A 21336-nucleotide genomic window follows, 5' to 3' on the forward strand; every position below is an offset into this window, starting at 1 on the left:
GGGCAATTCCAGGCAACAAACAAGATCAATCTATGTGCTGCTAATGCCATTTATCAAACACCACAACTCTGCTTATGTGAGAAAATTCACCAGGCTGATCTTGAATGAATGAATGAATGAAAAACTTATAAAGCGCGGCGCATGCAAACTGAATCTTAATCCCAATTTAGTGTAATCCACTACAGGCATATTTCAGAGACCATCTCACAGGGTTACTGGGAGTCTACTTCCTAAAGCCTGTGCTGTGTAATTTCCCTTAGTTCTATTTGTTGTTTATTACCAATAGCATACAACAAATAACATAACAAAACCAGACTGTGGATGGTGGAGAACCCCATATAAAATGCCACGCCCACAGGGCTGTGCTTCATGGCACGCAAAGAAAAAAAGTTTGGCGTGTAGCATTTAGAAGGTGCTACTGCATGCCTCTGTAACCTATAGATGAAAATGGGCCTGTGCTGCAACTGCGTCTAATGGACATAAAAAAGAGAAAACTGCGCCAACTAATACATATACTCAGCAAGCAAGGCTGGTATAAATATGACAGTGTGAACAAAGTCCAATTGAATGCTGAATATTGAATGGACACCTCAGATAATAAACCTCAGGACGAACAACACCCAGGTGCACTTGACATCAGTGGACACCTCCACCACATGGAAAGCAGCTTACCAGATTGCAGATAAAAAACAGCAATGTATGATAATCCACCAGTGAATGAAACCAAGGTATCTCAAAGCCACAGTAGGGTTGTCCTCAGATTATGGAGACTCAGATCGGTATCAGGCGACCGATCCATGGGTCATAACCATAATTAAAAGAAACCGGACCATAGCGTGATACCATTTAAAATGCGGGTTTATTAAGTATAAAAATTCGTACTCACAGACATCCGTGAAAAGTAAGCATGTAACAAACAAATGCCGGCCGGCACAATAGGAGCCCTTCCTCCTTACATTGAACGCGGTGACGTCACTGCACGCCGTCCCAGACACGTTTCGTCATAAGTTTGACATTTTCAATGGGGAGTCTAATGGACATGGTTGCAGTATGGTGAAGAGGGATTTTGGAGTAAAATTCCTCTTCAAATAGGCATGTAGTGAGCAGCATATCCCCTCCCAATCACCTGCTAACCAGGGGTCAGGCGCTGCTGACAACACGATTCACAGCGAATCACAAGTCAGCAGCAAGGCTCATGTGAAAGAGACTCCTAAAAGAAAAATAACTGTAAGATTATGGACAAATTGTGATTGATGTACTAAACTGGAGGGTACGGAATCTGGTGCAGCTCTGCATAACAACCAATCAGTTTCAAGATTTATTTGTCAAAGCTTAAAGGGGTTATAAAGGTTTGTTTTTTATTTTCTAAATAGGTTCCTTTAAGCTAGTGCATTGTTGGTTCACTTACCTTTTTCTTCGATTTCCCTTCTAAATGTTTTTTTTTCTTTGTCTGAATTTCTCACTTCCTGTTTCTCCTCGGTAAGCTTGCCCCCATCATCCGAACCATTCTGGCTCGGGGTTAGTCAGCCAGAACAGCTTACTGAGGAGGAACAGGAAGTGAGAAATTCAGACAAAGAAAACAAAGAAAAAAAACATTTCGAAGGGAAATTGAAGGAAAAGTTAAGTGAACCAACAATGCACTAGCTTAAAGGAACCTATTTAGAAAATAAAAAACCTTTACAACCCCTTTAACCACAAACCAACAAGCTACAGGCAAAATCACGTCTATGTATGTAATTTTGCATGTATGGGCTTAGGAGGACACCATGCTTCCGCCGTGGGTCGCAGCGCAACACCTCCCCGCCGCGACTGCTGTTTTCACTGGACACGGCTGATTCTGGAACTCAGGATCTGGCCGTCTTTGCCTTTGAGCTGACTACTGAAGAGGAGATGGTTGGAGGAGCGTAGGAGCCAGCTGATTTAGATAAATCCTATTGAGCCCTGGAGTGGCTCACAAGCGCTTTTTGACCCAGCCTAGTTGAGGTGAGCCTACACCCATTGGGGGGGGGAGCAGGTGTGAGGTGATCCAACAGTGGTTGAAAACATTGATCTCATCTGGTGTAATCCATTCATTCATCAAGTCATATATGGGAGATCTGCACTGCACGTATATATGAACTTTGAGCACTTTACTAATGTATGGGAATAAAGTATATGTTAATATATTTGTTTTAGCATTGATCTGTGCACATGAACTAGCATGATTATGGGTATGTGATTAGTGCTAGCAGCTGGTCTGAAATACTTATGATTAGTTTTACTAATTGGTGAATGCACGTAGTAGCTCGCAAGATTTCTCTTAGGAATACTTTTTAGAATTGTAATGCAAACACAAAACACACAAATTTTACGTTAAATATAAAAGATGATGTGACGCCAAGTAAATAGATACCAAACATGTCATGCTTTAAAAGTGTGCACGCCCAGCAATGGCGTCAACCGCCATAAATTTTACTATCCATAGGCAACTCTTTAAAAGCCTTTACAGGTTACCACTTTCAATTAACAGAGAAGATCTAGTGCTAGAATTACTGCTCGTGATCTATAATTCATTGCGATGGAACAATCACTTTGTGTGTGTGTGGGACCGATGCATGCGTTCACCTTTGTGCACTAGCATAGGGGGATGGGGCACTTTAAAAAAATATATATATATATATATATATATTTTTTACACTGTTGCTTAAATTTTTCATTTTTTTTGATCATTTGTGTTGCTGTCACAAGGAATGTAAAAATCCTTTGTGACAGCAATAAGCACATAACAGGTACTCTTTATGGAGGGATCTGGGGCCTATAAGACCCCCAAATGCATCCTCTGCCCTTGAAAACATTAAAAACACAAAGATCAGCACTGTTTTTGAATGCCTTCAATTTAAAAAAAAATAGCACAGTTGACAGCTGGGCAAACCGGAAGTGAAGTCAGGTCATAGCTTCCGGGTTACGATCATAAACAGCCGATCAAAGCGGATCTTTGCTTTGCTTGGCTGTCTGATCAGCTGGTAGGCGTGTGGGCTGATCACTCGGGTCTCCCGGTGGGAAGGGAGATCCCAAGAGAGTCACAGAAGGGGGAGACCTAGTTAGCCGCTCCGACTGCTATTACTAGAGAGCCTTCACTGATGTGTGCTGATGAGACTGCACTGATGGACACTGATAGACTGCACTAATGGGCACTGACAGGCAGCACTGATGGGCACTGATGCGGTTGCACTGATAGGCACTGATAAGGCTGAACTGATGGGCACTGATGATGAGGCACTAAAATGTAGCACTGATGGGCACTTATAGGCCGCATGGATATGCAGCACTGATGGGTACAGATAGGCAGCAATGATAGCCACTAATAGGCGGGACTGATAGGCACTGATAGGTGGCACTAATGGGCACTGATAGGTGGCACTGATAGTTTACAGGCGGCGCTGATAGTTTACACTGATGAGGAGGCACTGATGGGTACTGACGGCATCACTGATGGGTAATGAAAGGCATCACTGATGGGCACTGACAGGCAGCACTTGTGGGCACTAATTGGCAGCACTTGTGGGCACCGAGTGACAGCACAAGTGGCCACTGTTGGTGCTGCACTGATAATCAGGACACTGTCTCCTCTGAAGCATGCAGATTACCTGCTCTCCTCTCCTCATGTGCTGTCAGCGTGAGGAGAGGAATGCTGATAACATGCATTTCCTGTTTACACTGTGATCAGCTGTGATTGGACACAGCTGATGATATGGTAAAGAGCCTACATCATAGGCTCTTTGCCGCAATCGGTGATGTGATATGTCCCAGGGACACAGCACACCACCGATTGCTGCACTGCGCACCACCGCGGGCACGCCTGCGCGGCTAGAACGGGAGAACGTCATATGATATCCTCCAAGAGTGCTCCCGCACGTCCATCATTTCGCTATATATTGGGCAGGAAGCCGATAAAGTAGCACAGTGCTGAATAGCAAAAAAATGCCCTGGTCATGAAGGGTGTAAAATCTTCTGGAGCTGAAGTGGTCGAAATAGCTGAAGTTAGAAGCTGATTGGCTACCATGCATCACCACAGCAGATTTTGCACGCTCCAGTTTTAGCAAATCAACCCCATTTTGTTTTAATGCACATGGAATGTTTTTAGCTAATTTAGGCATTTTTAGGTAGATTCAGGTACCTATGCCTAACTTTGCGGCGGCGTAGCTTAAGGCATTTAAGCTTCGCCGCTGTAAGTTAGCTAGGCAAGTACATGATTCACAATGTACTTACCTGCTAAGTTACGGCGGCATAGCCTAAATCGGCGGGCGTAGGGGCGCCTAATTCAAATGTGTTTGAGGGGGGCGTGTTGTATGTTAATGGGCTTGACCTTACGTTTTTTACATGGCTTGCAAACTGCGCATGCGCCGGGCGCCTATATTTCCCAGTGTGCATTGCGGCTAAGTACGCCGCACGGGCCTATTGATTTTGACGTGGACGTAAACGACGTAAATCCCGATTCACGGACGACTTACGCAAACAACGTAAAAAATGTGAATTTCGGCGCGGGAACGGCGGCCATACTTGACATTACTATTCCAATAGGGTCTAGCTCTAACTTTACGCGGCCTATCTCTTACGTAAACGGCGTAAAAGTATTGCGTCGGCCGGGCGTACGTTCGTGAATCGGCGTATCTACTCATTTACATATTCTACGCCGACCGCAATGGAAGCGCCACCTAGCGGCCATCCAAAATATTGCAATCTAAGATAGGACGGCGCAAGCCGACGTATCTTAGATATGTTTAAGCGTATCTCTGTTTGAGCATACGCTTAAACATAAGTCGGCTTAGATTCTGAGTTAGGTCGGCTTATCTACTGATAAGCCGGCCTAACTCTTAAGCCCCGTACACACGTCCGAGGAACTCGACAGGCGAAAAACATAGTTTTGCTCGTCGAGTTCCTTGTGAAGCCAACGAGGATCTCGGCGAGCCAAATTTTCCCATTCCCGTCGAGGAAAAAGAAGACATGCTTTCTTTTTGGCCCGACGAGATCCTCGACGGTTTCCTCATCGAAAAGTGTACACACGACGGGTTTCCTCGGCAAAAAAAAAAAACCCAGCAAGCTTCTTGCTGGTTTTTGCCGAGAAACTCGGTCGTGTGTACGAGGCTTTACTGAATCTACCTATTTTTTTTCCATGCAGTCATCTGTCCAATCATTGTAATCCGTCTGATGTCGGAAATTATCCTTTAGTGCAACACCAAAGTTAATTTCACCTACCTGTATCCCAAAAATAAAAGTAAGAAAATAAATATATTTTTTTCTGAAACGACAGATTGCCATATACACCACACAATCAGCTTAAAAGCAATCAGAAATGTCCACCGTCATCTCTTCTGTCCTCCTACAAATCCGACACAATCAATCAAAACCTGGGATTATATTGTGAGTTTTTATGCTGCATGCCAACTGACCCTGGAGACAATTGTTCGCTATTACAATGATGATGTATGGTCAGCAATGGGTGCAAAGACATAAGAGAATGATTCTGATACATAGACACAAGGCATCATTTCGATGAAAAATCTCCAAAAATGGCCAAATTCGGAGAATCCCTACAGGGCTTGTGTGCAAAAATAGCACTTGAGCCAATTACCTATTGACCTGAATCATCTTCAATTAATTATTACTGATGTGCAAAAAAAAAAGGAGCAGAGAATTGGTGAAGGGTGAGAGCAGGCCGGCACAGGGGGGGTTAAGTATCGGAGGGGACTGTGGGTGGGCTCCTTATTTGGGAGAAGAGTCCCTAATCCCTATTGGTGGAGACGGTGACACTGCGGAGGACACGGCTGCAGCTAGAAGGCGGCTGACAGCTCCGAGGCTCATTTCAGCACCAAGGACAGCAGCAGGCAGGCAAGCAGCAAGCAGGCAGGCAGGCAGCCCCTCTGCCTGTACGGAATAGTGGGCACCCAGAACCTGAGCCATGCACCCAGCACCCCTCATCTAACACCTCCTCTCCCCTTCATATCTACCCCCATCATCATCTATTCACCCCCCAATCAATGCCATCGATCCTGATCCCATCCTAACACCTTATCACTTGTCATCGGATTCACTGGGTATTCTGCACCCCCCTCACCCAGGCACCAGTAGGAGGAATTGGCTTTGGATCTCTTGAGACCTACCTTAGATCATTGATTGTGCTACCTCCACCTCCAGCCCCCCCCCCCCATCCCCCAACATAAGCCTCAGTCTCTGGCATCTCAGTTTCACCCTGTCTGGAGCTGGGGAGCCCCCCCAAAAGCAGGACGTTGGCTCAGCCGGGGTGTGCCAAGTCCATGGACAGGATGCGCCTGTTCTTGCTGGCAGTGCTCTTCTTGTTCTCGTTTGCCCGGGCTGGATGTGACCCCAAAATCGTGAACATCGGGGCGGTCCTGAGCACCAAAAAACACGAAGTGCTCTTTAGGGATGCTGTCAACCAAGCCAACAAGAGGCATGGCACCTGGAAGATCCAACTCAATGCCACCTCTGTCATCCACAGGCAAAATGCCATCCAGATGGCTCTGTCTGTCTGCGAGGACCTCATCTCCAGCCAGGTAAGCGGGGGTATTGGGTGATGATAGGTGCCATGATCAGGTAGTCTGGCTCATATAGGGTAACATGGACTATAATGACACAAACCGACAGGTAAAGGTGGTGGTATTGGATGGGCAAACTGGTGTAGTCTATTTGGTGTGGGTGGGTACAGCTAGCCTGGCTCATATAGGGGGCAGGTTGTCAGAATAACATGGACCACGATGACACCTACAGACAGGAAAGGGGTGGCAAACTGGCTTAGTCTATATGGTTTGAGTGGGTATCTTGTGTAGCCGGCTCATTTAAGGCATATATTGTCTTCGGTAACATGGACCACAATGTCCCCTATAGATAGGAATAGGGTGGCATTGGAGGGCCAACCTGGCATAGTCTATTTGCTGGAAGTGGTTGTACTGTGCAGCTATCCTGGCTCATATAGGGCACATGTTGTCTGGGTAATATGGACCACAATAACACCTACATATAGGAAAGGGTGGCATTGGATGGGCAACCTGGCATCGTCTACAGTATTTGTTGTAAGTGGGTATACTGTGCAGGTATCCTGGCTCATATAGGGCACATATAGTCTATATTTGTTTAATGGACCACAATGATACCTACAGATAAGAAAAGGTTGGCATTGGATGGGCAAACTGGTGTAGACTATTTGGTGTGGGTGAGTACTGCTATGCTGGCAAATATAGAGGGCATGTTGTGACGATAACATGGACCAGAATGACACCTATAGATAAGAAAAGGGTGGCAAACTGGCTTAGTCTATGGTTTGAGTGAGTATCCTATGCAGCTATATTGGCTCATATAAGGCACAGATTGACTAGGTAACATATAGACCATGGTGACATCTACACACACGAAAGGGGTAGCATTGGATGGGCAAACAGTCGTCTACATAAGGTGGGTACCCTGTTTAGCTAGCCCAGCTCATATAGGGCATAGGTTGTTAAAATGGCTACGATGAGACCTACAGTACAGACCTGTAAAGGGTGGTTTTGGTTGGGCAACCTTTCAGAGCCAGCATGGTATGTGTAGGTGCCCTATTTAGCCTTTAGGGCACAGTTTCATAAATAATATAAAAAGAATGGCATTTCATGGGTATGCTTGCTTATTTAATGCATATAGGGCGATATTGTAACATGGGCACAATGCTACCTACAGCGAGGTGGGCAGTAGATAGGCAAAACAGCATAGTCTACTGCTGCATGTGGATATGCTGTTCAGCTAGCCTGGCACATCGAGAATAGTTTGTGAAGGTATCATGGGTACCTACAGGTGTGACATTTCCAGATCATGCGCTATGTGTGTACATACTGCAGTCTCTATTCACCTAATTGTCATGTTTACAAGTCATGTGGTCACGAAGGAGCTATAAAAGGTATATATGGGCACTGGGAATATATTATTGAGAACAGTTATCCTCCAAATAAATATGGGCATAATCTTGGCACAGTCCCTTGGTATATAATGGGCATTCAGGCTTCTTTGATATTATTATTGCTTTTAGCAATAAAATCCGATCTACAGGCTCTTTTTCTGGATAGAGAGAGCGAAGGCAGGCACATTTTGGGCACCATGCCATCTCCAGTAACATAAACACGGGCATTGAATGGGCGCACTCCATCTCTCACATTGTCATATCGGGTACACATCCTAATGTCTAATCACTGCAGCCTTGAGATCAGAGAGAGGCCAAAATGTGCCATAGTACCAAATCCATATAGGCGGCAAATGCATGGCATTTCCACATCCTATAGGGAGCAATCCCTGTTCTTCTATACACATTTCTTATGAAGACCAAGCAAGCAGGCATAGTGCCAATGATAGGTGGCAATCTAGTTAATTGGAGCATGAAACGAATATAAAATGGTACGACACGGACATGCAGATGGGTAGTCGTGTGCAATAATATGTGGACACATAATGGGCACAGCTTTGTGTAAAACAATGCCTACATCAATGGGCACTGCTGCCAATGCGGAGATTATTAAACTCATTTATATTCCAGTAAAGGGAAGCTGGTAACTGGATGGACACTATCAGTGTGGATTATAGTTCAGACGTGTGATGTGGGGAAACCTTGGGTGCAAATCTGTGTGCTGGCATTTGCTGGGCATAGGGGTAGATGGAATAATATGAGGTTCAGGTTGAGTGTATTACACGCTGGTATCATGTACAGAGCAATGCACTATGACGCTGTTATATAAACCTATATGAACATACCCCCCCCCCATACCCCCCCATACATCTTACCCCTGTCACTGGATATACACTGTGTATACTCACAGGAGAGAGTATATGGGATCCCAAGATGTACTCTGTATAAACTGTATAACTGTGTGCGTGTGACATTTCTTGCGAGTGTGCCACCTTTCCAGTGTATGCATTTACATGGTATCCAGCATCCCTTCTATTGTGTGTTTTTGTAACCCAGTGTGCTATCTGTGTGTCATTTCTTCACTCTGATTTCTTATGAGTATACCAGTGTGTATTGTGTGTCTATGTGTGTGTGTTCCATCTTTTCTGAGTGTGTTACTCTTCTAGTGTATGCATATGTATCTTATCCAGTATCAATTGTGTGTGCTTGTAATGTAGAGTGTTATCTGTGTTCTTCACTGAATGTGTGTGTTATTTCTTTTAAGTGTATTACTGTGTGTGTAATCACATGTGTAGCACCTTTCCAGTGTATGCATATGTATGTTAAATATCCACATACACAAATGTGCGTGTCATTTTTTTTGAGTATGTCACTCATATTGGTGTATAATGTGTGTGTGTGGTTTCTTTTGAGTGTGGCACTCCTAGTGTATGTGTGTGATCCTTCATGTTTTTATGCATTTTGTGTGCAATCAGGTGTCCTATTCTTGCCTGTATGCATATGGTTATGTGTTAGTGCATGTGTTATTTGATATGTGTGTGTGTTGGTTATTAGTGTGTTCCGTGTGATGTTGAGTTGTGTTTCATCTATATGTATACATGTTAGTGTTTCAATTTTCCAGTGTGTGTGTTATCCAGTGTCCCATCTACTATGTGTGTTATTTTCGTGTGTCTCTTTATGTTAGTCATCTAGTATGTGTCTTATTTCTGTGTGCATGTCATCTAGTATGTTGGCTCATTATATCTGTGATGCATCCATGTGTGTGTCACTTAATGTGCGTTGGGCACTTTTGTAGGTTATATATATATATATATATATATATATATATATATATATATATATATATATATATGTGTGTGTGTGTGTGTGTGTGTGTGTGTTACCCGGTGTCTCAATGGTTGTGTGTGTTTTATGTGTCATCTACCATGCTATTTTTGTTCTCTATATGTAAGTCATTCTGCAAGTGTCACCTACTGTGTGCAAGATACTGTTTGCTTCTTCTGTGTGTGTGTGTGTGTGTGTGTGTGTGTGTGTGTGTGTGTGTGTGTTATCCAATGTCTCCTGTCACTGTGCTATTTTGTATCTATTTATATAACTTATGTATGTATGTATGTCTGTCTGTATTTTTGGGTGTTCGTATGTCAGTCAGCTAATGTGTGCATGCTATATCTGTGTTTGATCTTTGTGTGTGTGTGTGTGTGTGTGGGGGGGGGGGGGGGGGGTGATACAATTACATGAGTTTGACAGTCATCTAGAGGGTTCATGGGTCATTTAGTGTGTACTTCCATGTGCACGTGTCATCTAGCATGTACATGTTGGGGTGTGATGTATGTGTGATGCCTAATATGTACATGTTATGCAGGGTATGTACTGTATATATATCATGCAATGTGTCATGTTGTGTTATTCTCTTATATTATATGGAGGGTAATGTGTGTGTCTTGTGTGTAGAGAGGTTAGTGTTTTACCATATTATATTATATTGTATAGTTTGATTTGCACAAGACATACATCCTCTAAGGAGCTCCATATATATATATATATATATTATTCCTATGGCTGGCATACAAGTCAGGCTCCATCTTGTGTGCAGAGTGTACAGATATTTTATATCCCATTCCCTCCTCCCTGTCTCAGCTGCCTCCATGCATTCCAATGAAGTCTCATCTGTCCGCATTGCAGCCTTCCCCTTACTCTGCTCACCAAATGATTATACCAGCATCAGAGCACACCATACATACAGCACTAAGAATACCATTCATGTGGTACATGGATGTAATGTAAGCTGTGCTTCACCAACATGGGACCAACATGGCACTGCATATACTAAACATTGTGATAATTACAGCTCTGCCAGTTTAGAAGCCTGCCACCCTTCATTGTGCCAATCTACTTACCTCTATCTATCTATCTATTCATGTCATATGTATGTTGTAACTGTCACTCTATCTATCTATCTATCTATCTATCTATCTATCTATCTATCTATCTATCTATCTATCGCTTTTTCTATTGTCATCGTATGTATGCATCTGTATATATCATTTACAGATGTGTATGCATCCACATCATCATATCTATCTATCTATCTATCTATCTATCTATCTATCTATCTATCTATCTATAAATCATCTATCTATCTATCTATCTATCTATCTATCTATGTCATACATTAATGTGTATGCTTCTACATCTATCTATCTATCTATCTATCTATCTATCTATCTATCTATCTATCTATCTATCTATCTATCTATCTATCTATGTAATACATTACTGTAATGTGTATGCTTCTACATCATATCTATCTATCTATCTATCTATCTATCTATCTATCTATCTATCTATGTAATACATTACTGTAATGTGTATGCTTCTACATCATATCTATCTATCTATCTATCTATCTATCTATCTATCTATCTATCTATCTATCTATCTATCTATCTATCTATCTATCTATCTTTCTTTCTTTCTAGCCAACTATCTATCTATCTATCTATCTATCTATTTATATATCCATCTCATTTTCTATCTACATTGTATGAATGCATGTTTCTATATCATAAACTGATGTATATGCTTCTACATCCTATCTATCTATCTATCTATCTATCTATCTATCTATCTATCTATCTATCTATCTATCTATCTATCTATCTATCTATCTATCTATCTATCTATGTCATACATTAATGTGTATGCTTCTATATCTATCTATCTATCTATCTATCTATCTATCTATCTATCTATCTATCTATCTATCTATCTATCTATCTATCTATCTATGTCATACATTAATGCGTATGCTTCTATATCTATCTATCTATCTATCTATCTATCTATCTATCTATCTATCTATCTATCTATCTATCTATCTATCTATCTATCTATCTATGTCATACATTAATGTGTATGCTTCTACATCTATCTATCTATCTATCTATCTATCTATCTATCTATCTATCTATCTATCTATCTATCTATCTATCTATCTATCTATCTATCTATCTTTCTTTTTTTCTAGCCAACTATCTATCTATTTATATATATCCATCTCATTTTCTATCTACATTGTATGAATGCATGAATGCATGTTTCTATAGAATGCATGTTTCTATATCATAAATTGATGTATATGCTTCTACATCCTATCTATCTATCTATCTATCTATCTATCTATCTATCTATCTATCTATCTATCTATCTATCTATCTATCATTTTTTCTATTTTCATCATATGTATGCATCTATATATCAGTTTACAGATGTGTATGCAGCCACATCATCATATCTATCAGTATGCACCTGTTTGTTTTCTATCTCATATATCGACTTGTATGCTTCTACATTATATTTATAGGTATGTACAGTATGTATGTCGCATTTTTATGTGTATGCATCTATTTAATTTATCATCTACGTCATATCTATCTATCTATTTGGCTGTCTATGTCAATGAGTATCAACTTACTGTAATAAATAAAAAGTTCAGTAAGTGGGGAAATGTAAGTGTGGGGGAATTTTTAGGCTTAGAATCAGGAACAATTTGAATGGTCCTGACCTTTCCTGATTGTAGATGTCAGAATGATATGTTGTACTGAGTGTCAGTAAATTTGCTGACAGGTGAGCCCAGTATAATGAATGATGCCAGTGATTGTAGCCACTGAATGTTTTTTTCTGACTCCCAGTAGCCCATTAGATTCTGGATAACAGGCCTCAGGAGACATTTACTGCTGATTGTCTAGTGTGTGAATAAATGAATTGTTAGTTTTAGGGGTTTTCCTGTCTTCCGCCTCTGTGCAATATAAGACGATGGAAAGATATCCATGCCACAGAGAAATCATTATCAGTAGGATCCATGCCAGACAGTGATGATGGAATACATTGTCTTGTGTATAAAGTGATAATTACTTGGGTTTAATGAGAAGCCGTGCCTATGAATTGCAACATTTCACTACATATACAGATGGATACATAATATATTTCTGGGTATGTCAGTGTCAACAATTTTTTTTTTACTATTAAAATACTATATTCAGCCCCAAGCTGTCATGTTGGCTGCCCCTTAGCAGCATGGTCCTCCCCCCAAATCCATAGAGATTCTAGGTAATTGACAGGCTACTTTCTGCCAGAGAGATTTCAGTGAAAAGCATGACAGCCACCGATGGTTACCTGACTATAATAGCAGGATGCATTTCTATATTTCTACACAATTCCAGTTTGTATTCTTGTCTCATATTTCACGCATTCTCTGAACAGTAGACAAAAAGCGAAATGCACAGGTGCAGGGCCGGATTAACAATGGGGCTGATGGAGCTGCAGCTCCAGGCCCCTTTCTCAAGATAGGCCCATTTGCCCAAAAAAAAAAAAAAAATTTTGGGGGTAGGCATGGGAAGAGCTACCCCACAACTGGTGAAAATATGGGACAGCTATCATTTATGGTTCCGGAGATACGGGCCTGCTTGCACAGCCTGTCAGAAGCTACATTCAGAGCGGCCAATATAAATACAAGCTGACCCACTACAGCAGACTAATAGGATCACAGTGCTTATAATAATTATTTGTATATTACTCATGGTAATTAACCCCTTGCCACCCAGGCCAATTCTGACACTTCTCTACTACATGTAAAAATCATCATTCGTTTTTTTCTAGAAAATTACTCTATGGTGGTTTTTGCACTTTTTATGTTGCACGGTGTAGAGCTGCACGATTCTGGCTAAAATGAGAATTGCAATTTTTTTGCTTAGAAGATAGATCACGATTCTCTCACGATTGTTGCGGTGTAACATCATCTTTCACATTAAAACAAAACAAAAAAAAAGGGCTAACTTCACTGTTTTGTTTTTATGGTTTTTATTATTCATTGAAGTGGGAAAATGCAGTGTGACATAAAATATTGCAGCAATAGCCATTGTATTCCCTAGAGTCTCTGCTAAAATATATATAATGTTTGGCAGTTCCAAGTAATTTTCTAGCAAATAATATTGCTTTCTAACTTAAGAAACAAGTGTTGGACTTTAAGTGGTTAAATTTAGTTACAATGTTAGTTAGTTACAATGTTTCATTTTGTTTACAAACTTCGCAGACTGCCCAGATTTGTTCTTTACACGCAGAAGTGTATCCCTTTGATCTAAGAAGGAAGTGTCAGTTACAATGTTTCCTGTTAAAAACTTGGCAGACTGCCCGGATATTTTCTTTTGACAGCTGAAAGTCTTTCCACTTGTTATATGAAAGAATCAGCAAACTCTGCATTGAAGATCGTCAGGGGGGTTGAATCGAGATCACGATTTTTTTTAACGATTAATTGTGCAGCTCTAGCACGGTATTTGCGCAGCAATTTTTCAAACATGTTTTTTTGGAAAAAAAAAAGTCATTCATTAAAAAAACAGTTAGTTAGTTAAGTTAGCACAATTTTTTTTGGTATCCTAAGCGATGCTTTACATTTTTTTAGGTTACATGTTTAGAGTTACAGAAGAGGTCTAGTACTAGAATTATTGTTCTCGCTCTAACGATCATGGCGTATGTAACCTGTGTGTATCTGGCTCTGATACTACCAGTGCCTACCCAGCCACTGACTAGTATCTCACCAGCCTGTCCCCACACACCCTCTCACCTGCTGACCTGTGGATGGGGGAATCACTCCTGCAGTGTTATTGTGTTCTGCCAGTGGGTACAATGATCAGTGTTGCTAACTTTAGCTGGCAGCACTGATTGTTTTAAGAAAAAAAAAACAGGCTGGTTGTACTCAAGTTGATTAATAGATTGACTTGTGTAAAACCAGCTAGCCCATACATAGATTGACTATGGCTGGTCTCTGCATAATTGGCGTAATTTCAATCCATGTATGACCCGCTTAACCACTACTCAGTCCCTAAATATCCTTCCACTCCTGTACATAGTGCTCACTGTCATACTCTCCACACTCCTCTCCTGTACATAGTGCCCACTGTCATACTCTCCACACTTCTCTCCTATACATAGTACCCACTGTCATACCCTACACACTCCTCTCCTGTACATAGTGCCCACTGTCATACCCTCCACACTCCTCTCCTATACATAGCGCCCACTGTCATACCCTTCACACTCCTCTCCTGTACATAGTGCCTGCTGTCATACACTTCTCTCCTGTACTTAGTGCCCACTGTCGCACCCTCCACACTCCTCTCCTGTACATACTGCTCACTGTCATACCCTCCACACTACTCTCCTATACATAGTGCCCACTGTCATACCCTCCACACTCCTCTCCTATACATAGTGTTCACTGTCATACCCTCCACACTCCTCTCCTATACATAGAGCCCACTATCATACAGTCTACATTCCTCTCCTGTACATACTGCCCACTATCATACCCTCCACACTCCTCTCCTGTACATACTGCCCCATCATACCCTCCACACTTCTCTCTGGTACGTACTACCCTCTGTCATACCCCCTCACTCTTCCTGTACATACTGCCCATTGTCATACCCTTCACACTCCTCTCCTGTACATAGTGCTTTTTTCCGTACCCTTTGTACTCCTCTCCTGTACATAGTGCCCACTGTTAGACCCTTTACATTCCTCTCCCTCACCTGCACATACTTCCCACTTATATACCGTCCATACTCCTCCCCTATGTCGCTTACCCACAAAAACAGTTCTTTAAAATTATACTGAATATCCTCAATGTTACCAGCTCTAGAATGGACACACTTTTGTTAGTTCAACTAAAGGAAATCTCAGTTCTCATATTTGTTCTGCCCCATTATTAGTACTCATTTAATTTTGTGATTACTACTATGATGTATAGAGGAACATCGGGGATCTCAGCTACTCTAAATATAGCACTTATATAAAAAAGTGGCCCTGAAAATATTTTTTAAATGTTGACAACTGTGCACTTAGGCACTGCCCAAGGGCCACCGTCCACCGGGTCAGTAGGGGGCCCCATGAGAGGCTCCTGGGATCCTGTGATAATAAAGCGGTAGTAAACTTTCCTGACATTACTACTTTTTAGAGGCCCTGGGGTAGGTTATGCCACAATGTACAAGTATGCACAGCATATTAGCACATTAGTGTACACTTCAATTTTCAGACTGAGCCCTCCAGTGCTGCAATGAATCAGGCGGGGCCTGGACACTTCCATCTTCACCCGGTCTTCCTTCTGGGTTCTGTGCCTTTGGTCACTTGCCTTGGCTGGGCTGCGTTCATGTCATTCCCACGCATTTATTTATTATTTATTACACCCCATTCACACCTCCGCGACAAAACGCCCAACGCCGGCCGCTCGTGGGGAGAATTCCCATTGCTGTCTATGAGATGGTTCACATCTCATAGACGCTGTACACCTGCGGCATGAAAAAAAGTCCCGGACCCTTTTTTTCAGGCGGCATTGGCGTTCGGCCATACAAAGCAATAGGAAGGATTTGTAAAAAAAAAGTTACACTATTCGCGGCAAAATATGCCGCGTACGCGGCGTTACTTGTCGCGGAGGTGTGAATGCAGCCTAAAAGGCCCCACCAAAATCCTCAGCACCAGGCCCATGATGTTCTTAATCTGGCCCTGCACAGGTGAAATACCTACAGTATATGGGAAATGTTACCTGCCAATAGCAAAGTCAGTTTGTTTGGCCAATCTTGTGCTTAATTGTCTTCTCCGCCAACTGCTGAATGAGAGTATATACTGTGTTTTTTTTCTACCTTACCCCACGTTCACACCCATGCGCTTTTTAGCGTGTTTTGCACTTTGCAGAAACGCACTACAGTCCCTTTAACATGGTTTCATATGGATGTAGTTCACATCTGTGTGTTTTGCAGAGAGGGTCAGGTACTTTTGTTTCCCGTAGCAGTAAAAGACTCTAATAAAGTCGCACCAAAGACGCAAGTGTTGCATTTTCTGTGTTGTTGTTTTTTTCCACTTTAAAGTGTTACTAACCCACAACAGTAAAATCAGCATTTCTGTTATACTCACTGTGGAACCTAAGGGGTTAATCCTCCGCATTGTGTATAAAGGCTGTGTGATCCTGTCTCTCTGATCCTCTCCTTCTTCCACTGATTCCAGTCCATTTCCTGATAGAACAGAGCATTAGGGGACAAACTGCACATGCTCAGTTTCATGTTTATTGCTAGAGAGTTTTTTCTTTTTTCTTGGGAGAGTGCTTGTGATCAGCACATGGCCAATCAGCACTATCCAGACAAAGGGTCAGGGGTCCTACAGCCTCATAGGACAATCAGGGCAAAATGAAAACTCCTCCTACAAGCTTTACCCAGATACTGATAGAAGTCACAAGACTGCTATATAATGATGATGAGAAAGGGTATTTAGCAAAAATAATTGCATTTTCATGTTCTGTGTACTGTGGGAGATATAGTGACTGCAGGGTCCTGGGTTTAGTAACACTTTAACACACTGAGAATAGCTGGTTGCTAAGGAGCAGGTCGGGAAGCTGGCCGCTGTGTCCTTAACAATGATGAGTCATCAGCTGAATGTAAAAAAAAAAATAATTGCCGGAAAAAATAAAAATGTTGAAAAAATGGCGTGGGGTCCCCCCCAAATCCATACCAGGCCCTTTGGTTCTGATATTTATTTGGAGGGGAAGTCCATAAAAAATAAAGGCATGGATTCCCCACCCCCCAAATCCATACCAGGCTCTTATCCGAGCATGTAGCAGGCAGGTCAGAAAAGGGAGGGGACTAATGAGCGCCCCCCCTCCTGAACCATAACACCAAAAAAAGTACCAATAAGAATAAAAACCACAAACATAAATTCTTTATTTTAGTCTTTCTTTCACATGTACAGAGATACAACCTTCAATGCAGTACATTTTATATAACAATCCTAATACATTTTTCTATCTTATCTACCTTATATTGTCATAAATCATATTTTCCAATATAACACGAAAAGATAAAAAAAAACATTCCTCTAGATTCTCTCTCTTTTTTTTTTTTTCGTCTCCTTCATCCTATTCTATCATTATCTGCATTGGACTGCCGTAACTCTCTGTTATTTTCTCCCCCACCCCTCCCTAGATCCCTCCCTCCCCTTATACCCAAGGCTCTATCACCCAGAATTTAGTTTAGAACAGTTCAGATATATAGTAAAAGAAAAAAAAAACACGGGGGCGGAGAACGGCGCCAAATTCAAAAAGGTAAACAAACACATTACATGCAGTATACTGTAATCTTATAGATTACAGTACTGTATGTAAAAAATACACCCCCCCTTGTCCCTAGTGGTCTGCCCAGTGCCCTACGTTCGTTTATATAATAAAAACTGTTCTTTCTGCCTGCAAACTGGAGATTGTCAATAGCAACCAAAGGTGTCCCTTTATGTCAAAAATGGTTTTAGAGCAGCTAGAAAACAGCGATAATAAATTATAATCACTTACAGAATTGTGCGATATCGATTTGTGGGGAAATTCGCCATAAAAAAAATAAAAGTAATGACAGTGACAATTCTGCAACTGAGCAAATTTCAGTGATTTTGAGTTGATTACATTATTGAATCATTTTTATTATAATTATATTATTATTTGTTATAATTATTTATTATATTATAATTTATAATTTTGTTTTTAAAAAAATGCCATACCCGGGATGCCTACTAGACTCTTGTTTGGTCAGATTTAAGTGAGTTATTCCTAAAAATTACAGGCCTACAGTATAAAACGCCAAATTTCCTTGCAAATAATGGTACCGCTTTCAGCACCTAAAATCTGAAATAATCATACCGCCAGGGAGGTTAAGCTGCATTCTCCTAAATGGATCAAATTCCTCTGAAAATTCCCGGTCAATCTCCTCTCTAGACATCACTTGATTATTTTTTGAAAAATGCATTAGTCTACTTTTGCCCTGTCGTTTTAGGTGCATAAACTTTTTATCTTTTACCCCTGGCTCGAATACTGGCTTACCCACAACTGGGGTCAACGGACTCCAAGGCATATCCATTTTAGTTTTTTTAAATGTCTTTTTTTACCGAACTGAGCGTTGTCCCCAATGTTGGATGTTGCCTTACTGCCTTCGGTATACTTGTGCTCATAAGCCATGCCAGACCCTCCAGGGGTATCTCAGTTGTTGCCTGCTCCATCTGCACCCATGTTTTTTTTTGGGGATGTACACCACTCTAGTACCCTTGTTAGATGTATCGCCTTGTAGTAACCCACTGGGTCGGGAAACCCCACCCCATCCTTGTTCCTTAGGTAGGGTCAAGATATCTCTCCGGGTTCTGGCTGGTTTCCCGGCCCAGATAAAGCTTCCGAACTTTGATCTCAAATCCCTCAGGAAACCTATAGGGATCCTGATGGGTAGGGTCTGTAAGAGATATAATAGTCTCGGCATTATGTTCATTTTTATAATATTGATTCAGCCAAACCATGTGAATACTTCCTTATCCACAAACACAGTTTTTGACAATTGCTTTATTGAAAATAAAAAAACAATTCCCCCCTATGTAGATCCATCATCAATCACGCGGCCTGCTGCACCGACGGACCAAAAAAAATCCCTGCACTCATCGAAGGCTGACCACCGTCAGCCCGCTCCTCCATCGGACAGTTCTTGAATAGAACTGACGTCGCAAGGGGGGGCGGGCTCTCCGGGTGATGTCATTGGAGGGCTACGCCCCATGGCTACATTAGAGATGTCAGACAGTGGGGAACGTCACAATGGAGGAAGACAGCATCTGGATAAGAGCAGACTTTTTGTTTTTAGAGGGGAAAAAGACAGCGGCAGCGAGTAAGAAGATAGATGTAGATGGGCTCTACGGTCCGCACACGCTCCAGTGGCCTCACTCTTTGGCAATCCCCTTTTTCCCCCGGGCAGACGTCCCAACGGATTTAGCTGGTGGATAAACAAGGGATTATTATGGATAGGCAACTATCTCAACCACAGAGGAATACGCCCATCATCATACTACATAGGCAGCTTGGAGATGCCTTCCTCGGAGAGCTACCACCTACAGCAAATTCATCATTTTCTTTACACAGAACAGTGGGTCCGATTTGACAATGCGTACCATCTTCGAGGGGGCATCTCTGTGCTCTATAAACAGTTGGCCACACCTCTCACTAGGTTCTCATATCAAGTGGCATGGGAGAGGGATCTGAACATTAGCCCTGAGGCAGGGGACTGGCGTAGGTGGAGTACGAGAATCCACAAAGGCATCCTCAATGTGGCCCTGATAGTGGCGGGTTACAAGGTACAAGCCAGATGGTACCTGGTACCAGAACACCTTTCCAAAATGTACCCTGGTGCCTCGGCCTTCTGCTTCAGGGGTTGTGGACAGGTGGGTTCACCACTTCATATGTGGTGGATGTGCCCTAAGGTGCGCCGTTTCTGGATCAGGGTCCACGCGCTTATTCTTTCGATCACAATGGTAAATATTATCAAAGACGCCTCAGTCGCTCTCCTAAACTAACCAGTGGACAATATCCCCAGACACACTCAGACTTTGATATTTTACATATTTTTAGCTGCTAAAATAGCTATTGCGTCTGCTTGGAAAAGCCCCATTGTAGACTTAGGCCTCGTACACACGACCGAGTTTCTCGGCAGAATTCAGCCAGAAACTCGGTTCAGAGCTGAATTCTGCCGAGAAACCCGGCCGTGTGTACACTTTTGGCCGAGGAAGCCGACGAGGACCTTGGCGAGGAAATAGAGAACATGTTCTCTATTTCCTCGTTGTTCAATGGCAAAAGTCGGCCCGCCGAGTTCCTCGGCGGCTTCCACACTGAACTCGACGAGGAACTCGATGTGTTTGGCACGTCGAGTTCCTCGGTCGTGTGTACGGGGCCATAGCATTGTTGAAACGTAAATTAAATTGGATCATGTTAAACGAGAAAATAGTGAGCATTTTAAATGACAAACAACCCCTTTTCGAAAAAATTTGGTCTCCCTGGCTCACCTACCTACAGGCCCCTGGGATATAAAGTTATCTCTTCAGATGATCGATCAAAGATTGGATGGACACACCTTTCCCTCTTCTCTCTTCTTCTACTTCTTCTTTCTTCTCCCTCTAGTACCTTGCCCTCACAATTTTTTTTTTTGGTTAACCTAGTCCGTTTCCGCAATGTTGTTGATTATAGGTTCCCCTACAGGGGACAACTAGGTTGATTAAACGTTGATAGTATTATACTTATTATGGATTCAAACTGCCCAGATTCTCTCGCTGTGAGGTTACTTGAACAGGAACCCTACGTAAAGACCTAGCTGTCTTATATAACTGAAATTTGTGTGATGTCTATTGGAATGGCTTTTCTACCGGTATAGAGTACAAATAGATTCCGTGGTATGCCAATATCTCAACATTGGACATTGCTCTGCCTCCAGAAATAGCTATAATATGTAGCGGGGCTGCAATTCCGGACCTAACCCTTGAGTTGGGTCCATATTTGTTTTATATTTAGCATAAGTATCCAT

The 21336-nt window shown here is 42.1% G+C and overlaps 1 protein-coding gene across 9 annotated transcripts in view; it reads left to right on the forward strand.

Annotated features, from left to right (window-relative positions):
- The first annotated feature begins 5797 nt into the window (after positions 1-5797).
- The window catches only part of GRIN1 (glutamate ionotropic receptor NMDA type subunit 1), a 121458-nt gene continuing 105919 nt past the window's right edge, over positions 5798-21336 (forward strand). For 4 of the 9 annotated variants that reach the window (XM_040324385.1, XM_040324387.1, XM_040324390.1 and 1 more), the window contains exon 1: positions 5799-6551. In XM_040324385.1, coding sequence (XP_040180319.1) covers positions 6294-6551 — 258 coding nt within the window. In that variant the 5' untranslated portion in view covers positions 5799-6293. Of the gene's footprint in view, positions 6552-21336 lie in introns of all 9 variants that reach the window. The other 5 variants (XM_040324383.1, XM_040324384.1, XM_040324392.1 and 2 more) reach the window with 4 other exon arrangements.

This window comes from Rana temporaria, chromosome 9 (genome assembly GCF_905171775.1).
Source record: "Rana temporaria chromosome 9, aRanTem1.1, whole genome shotgun sequence".
Taxonomy (NCBI): Eukaryota; Metazoa; Chordata; class Amphibia; order Anura; family Ranidae; genus Rana; species Rana temporaria.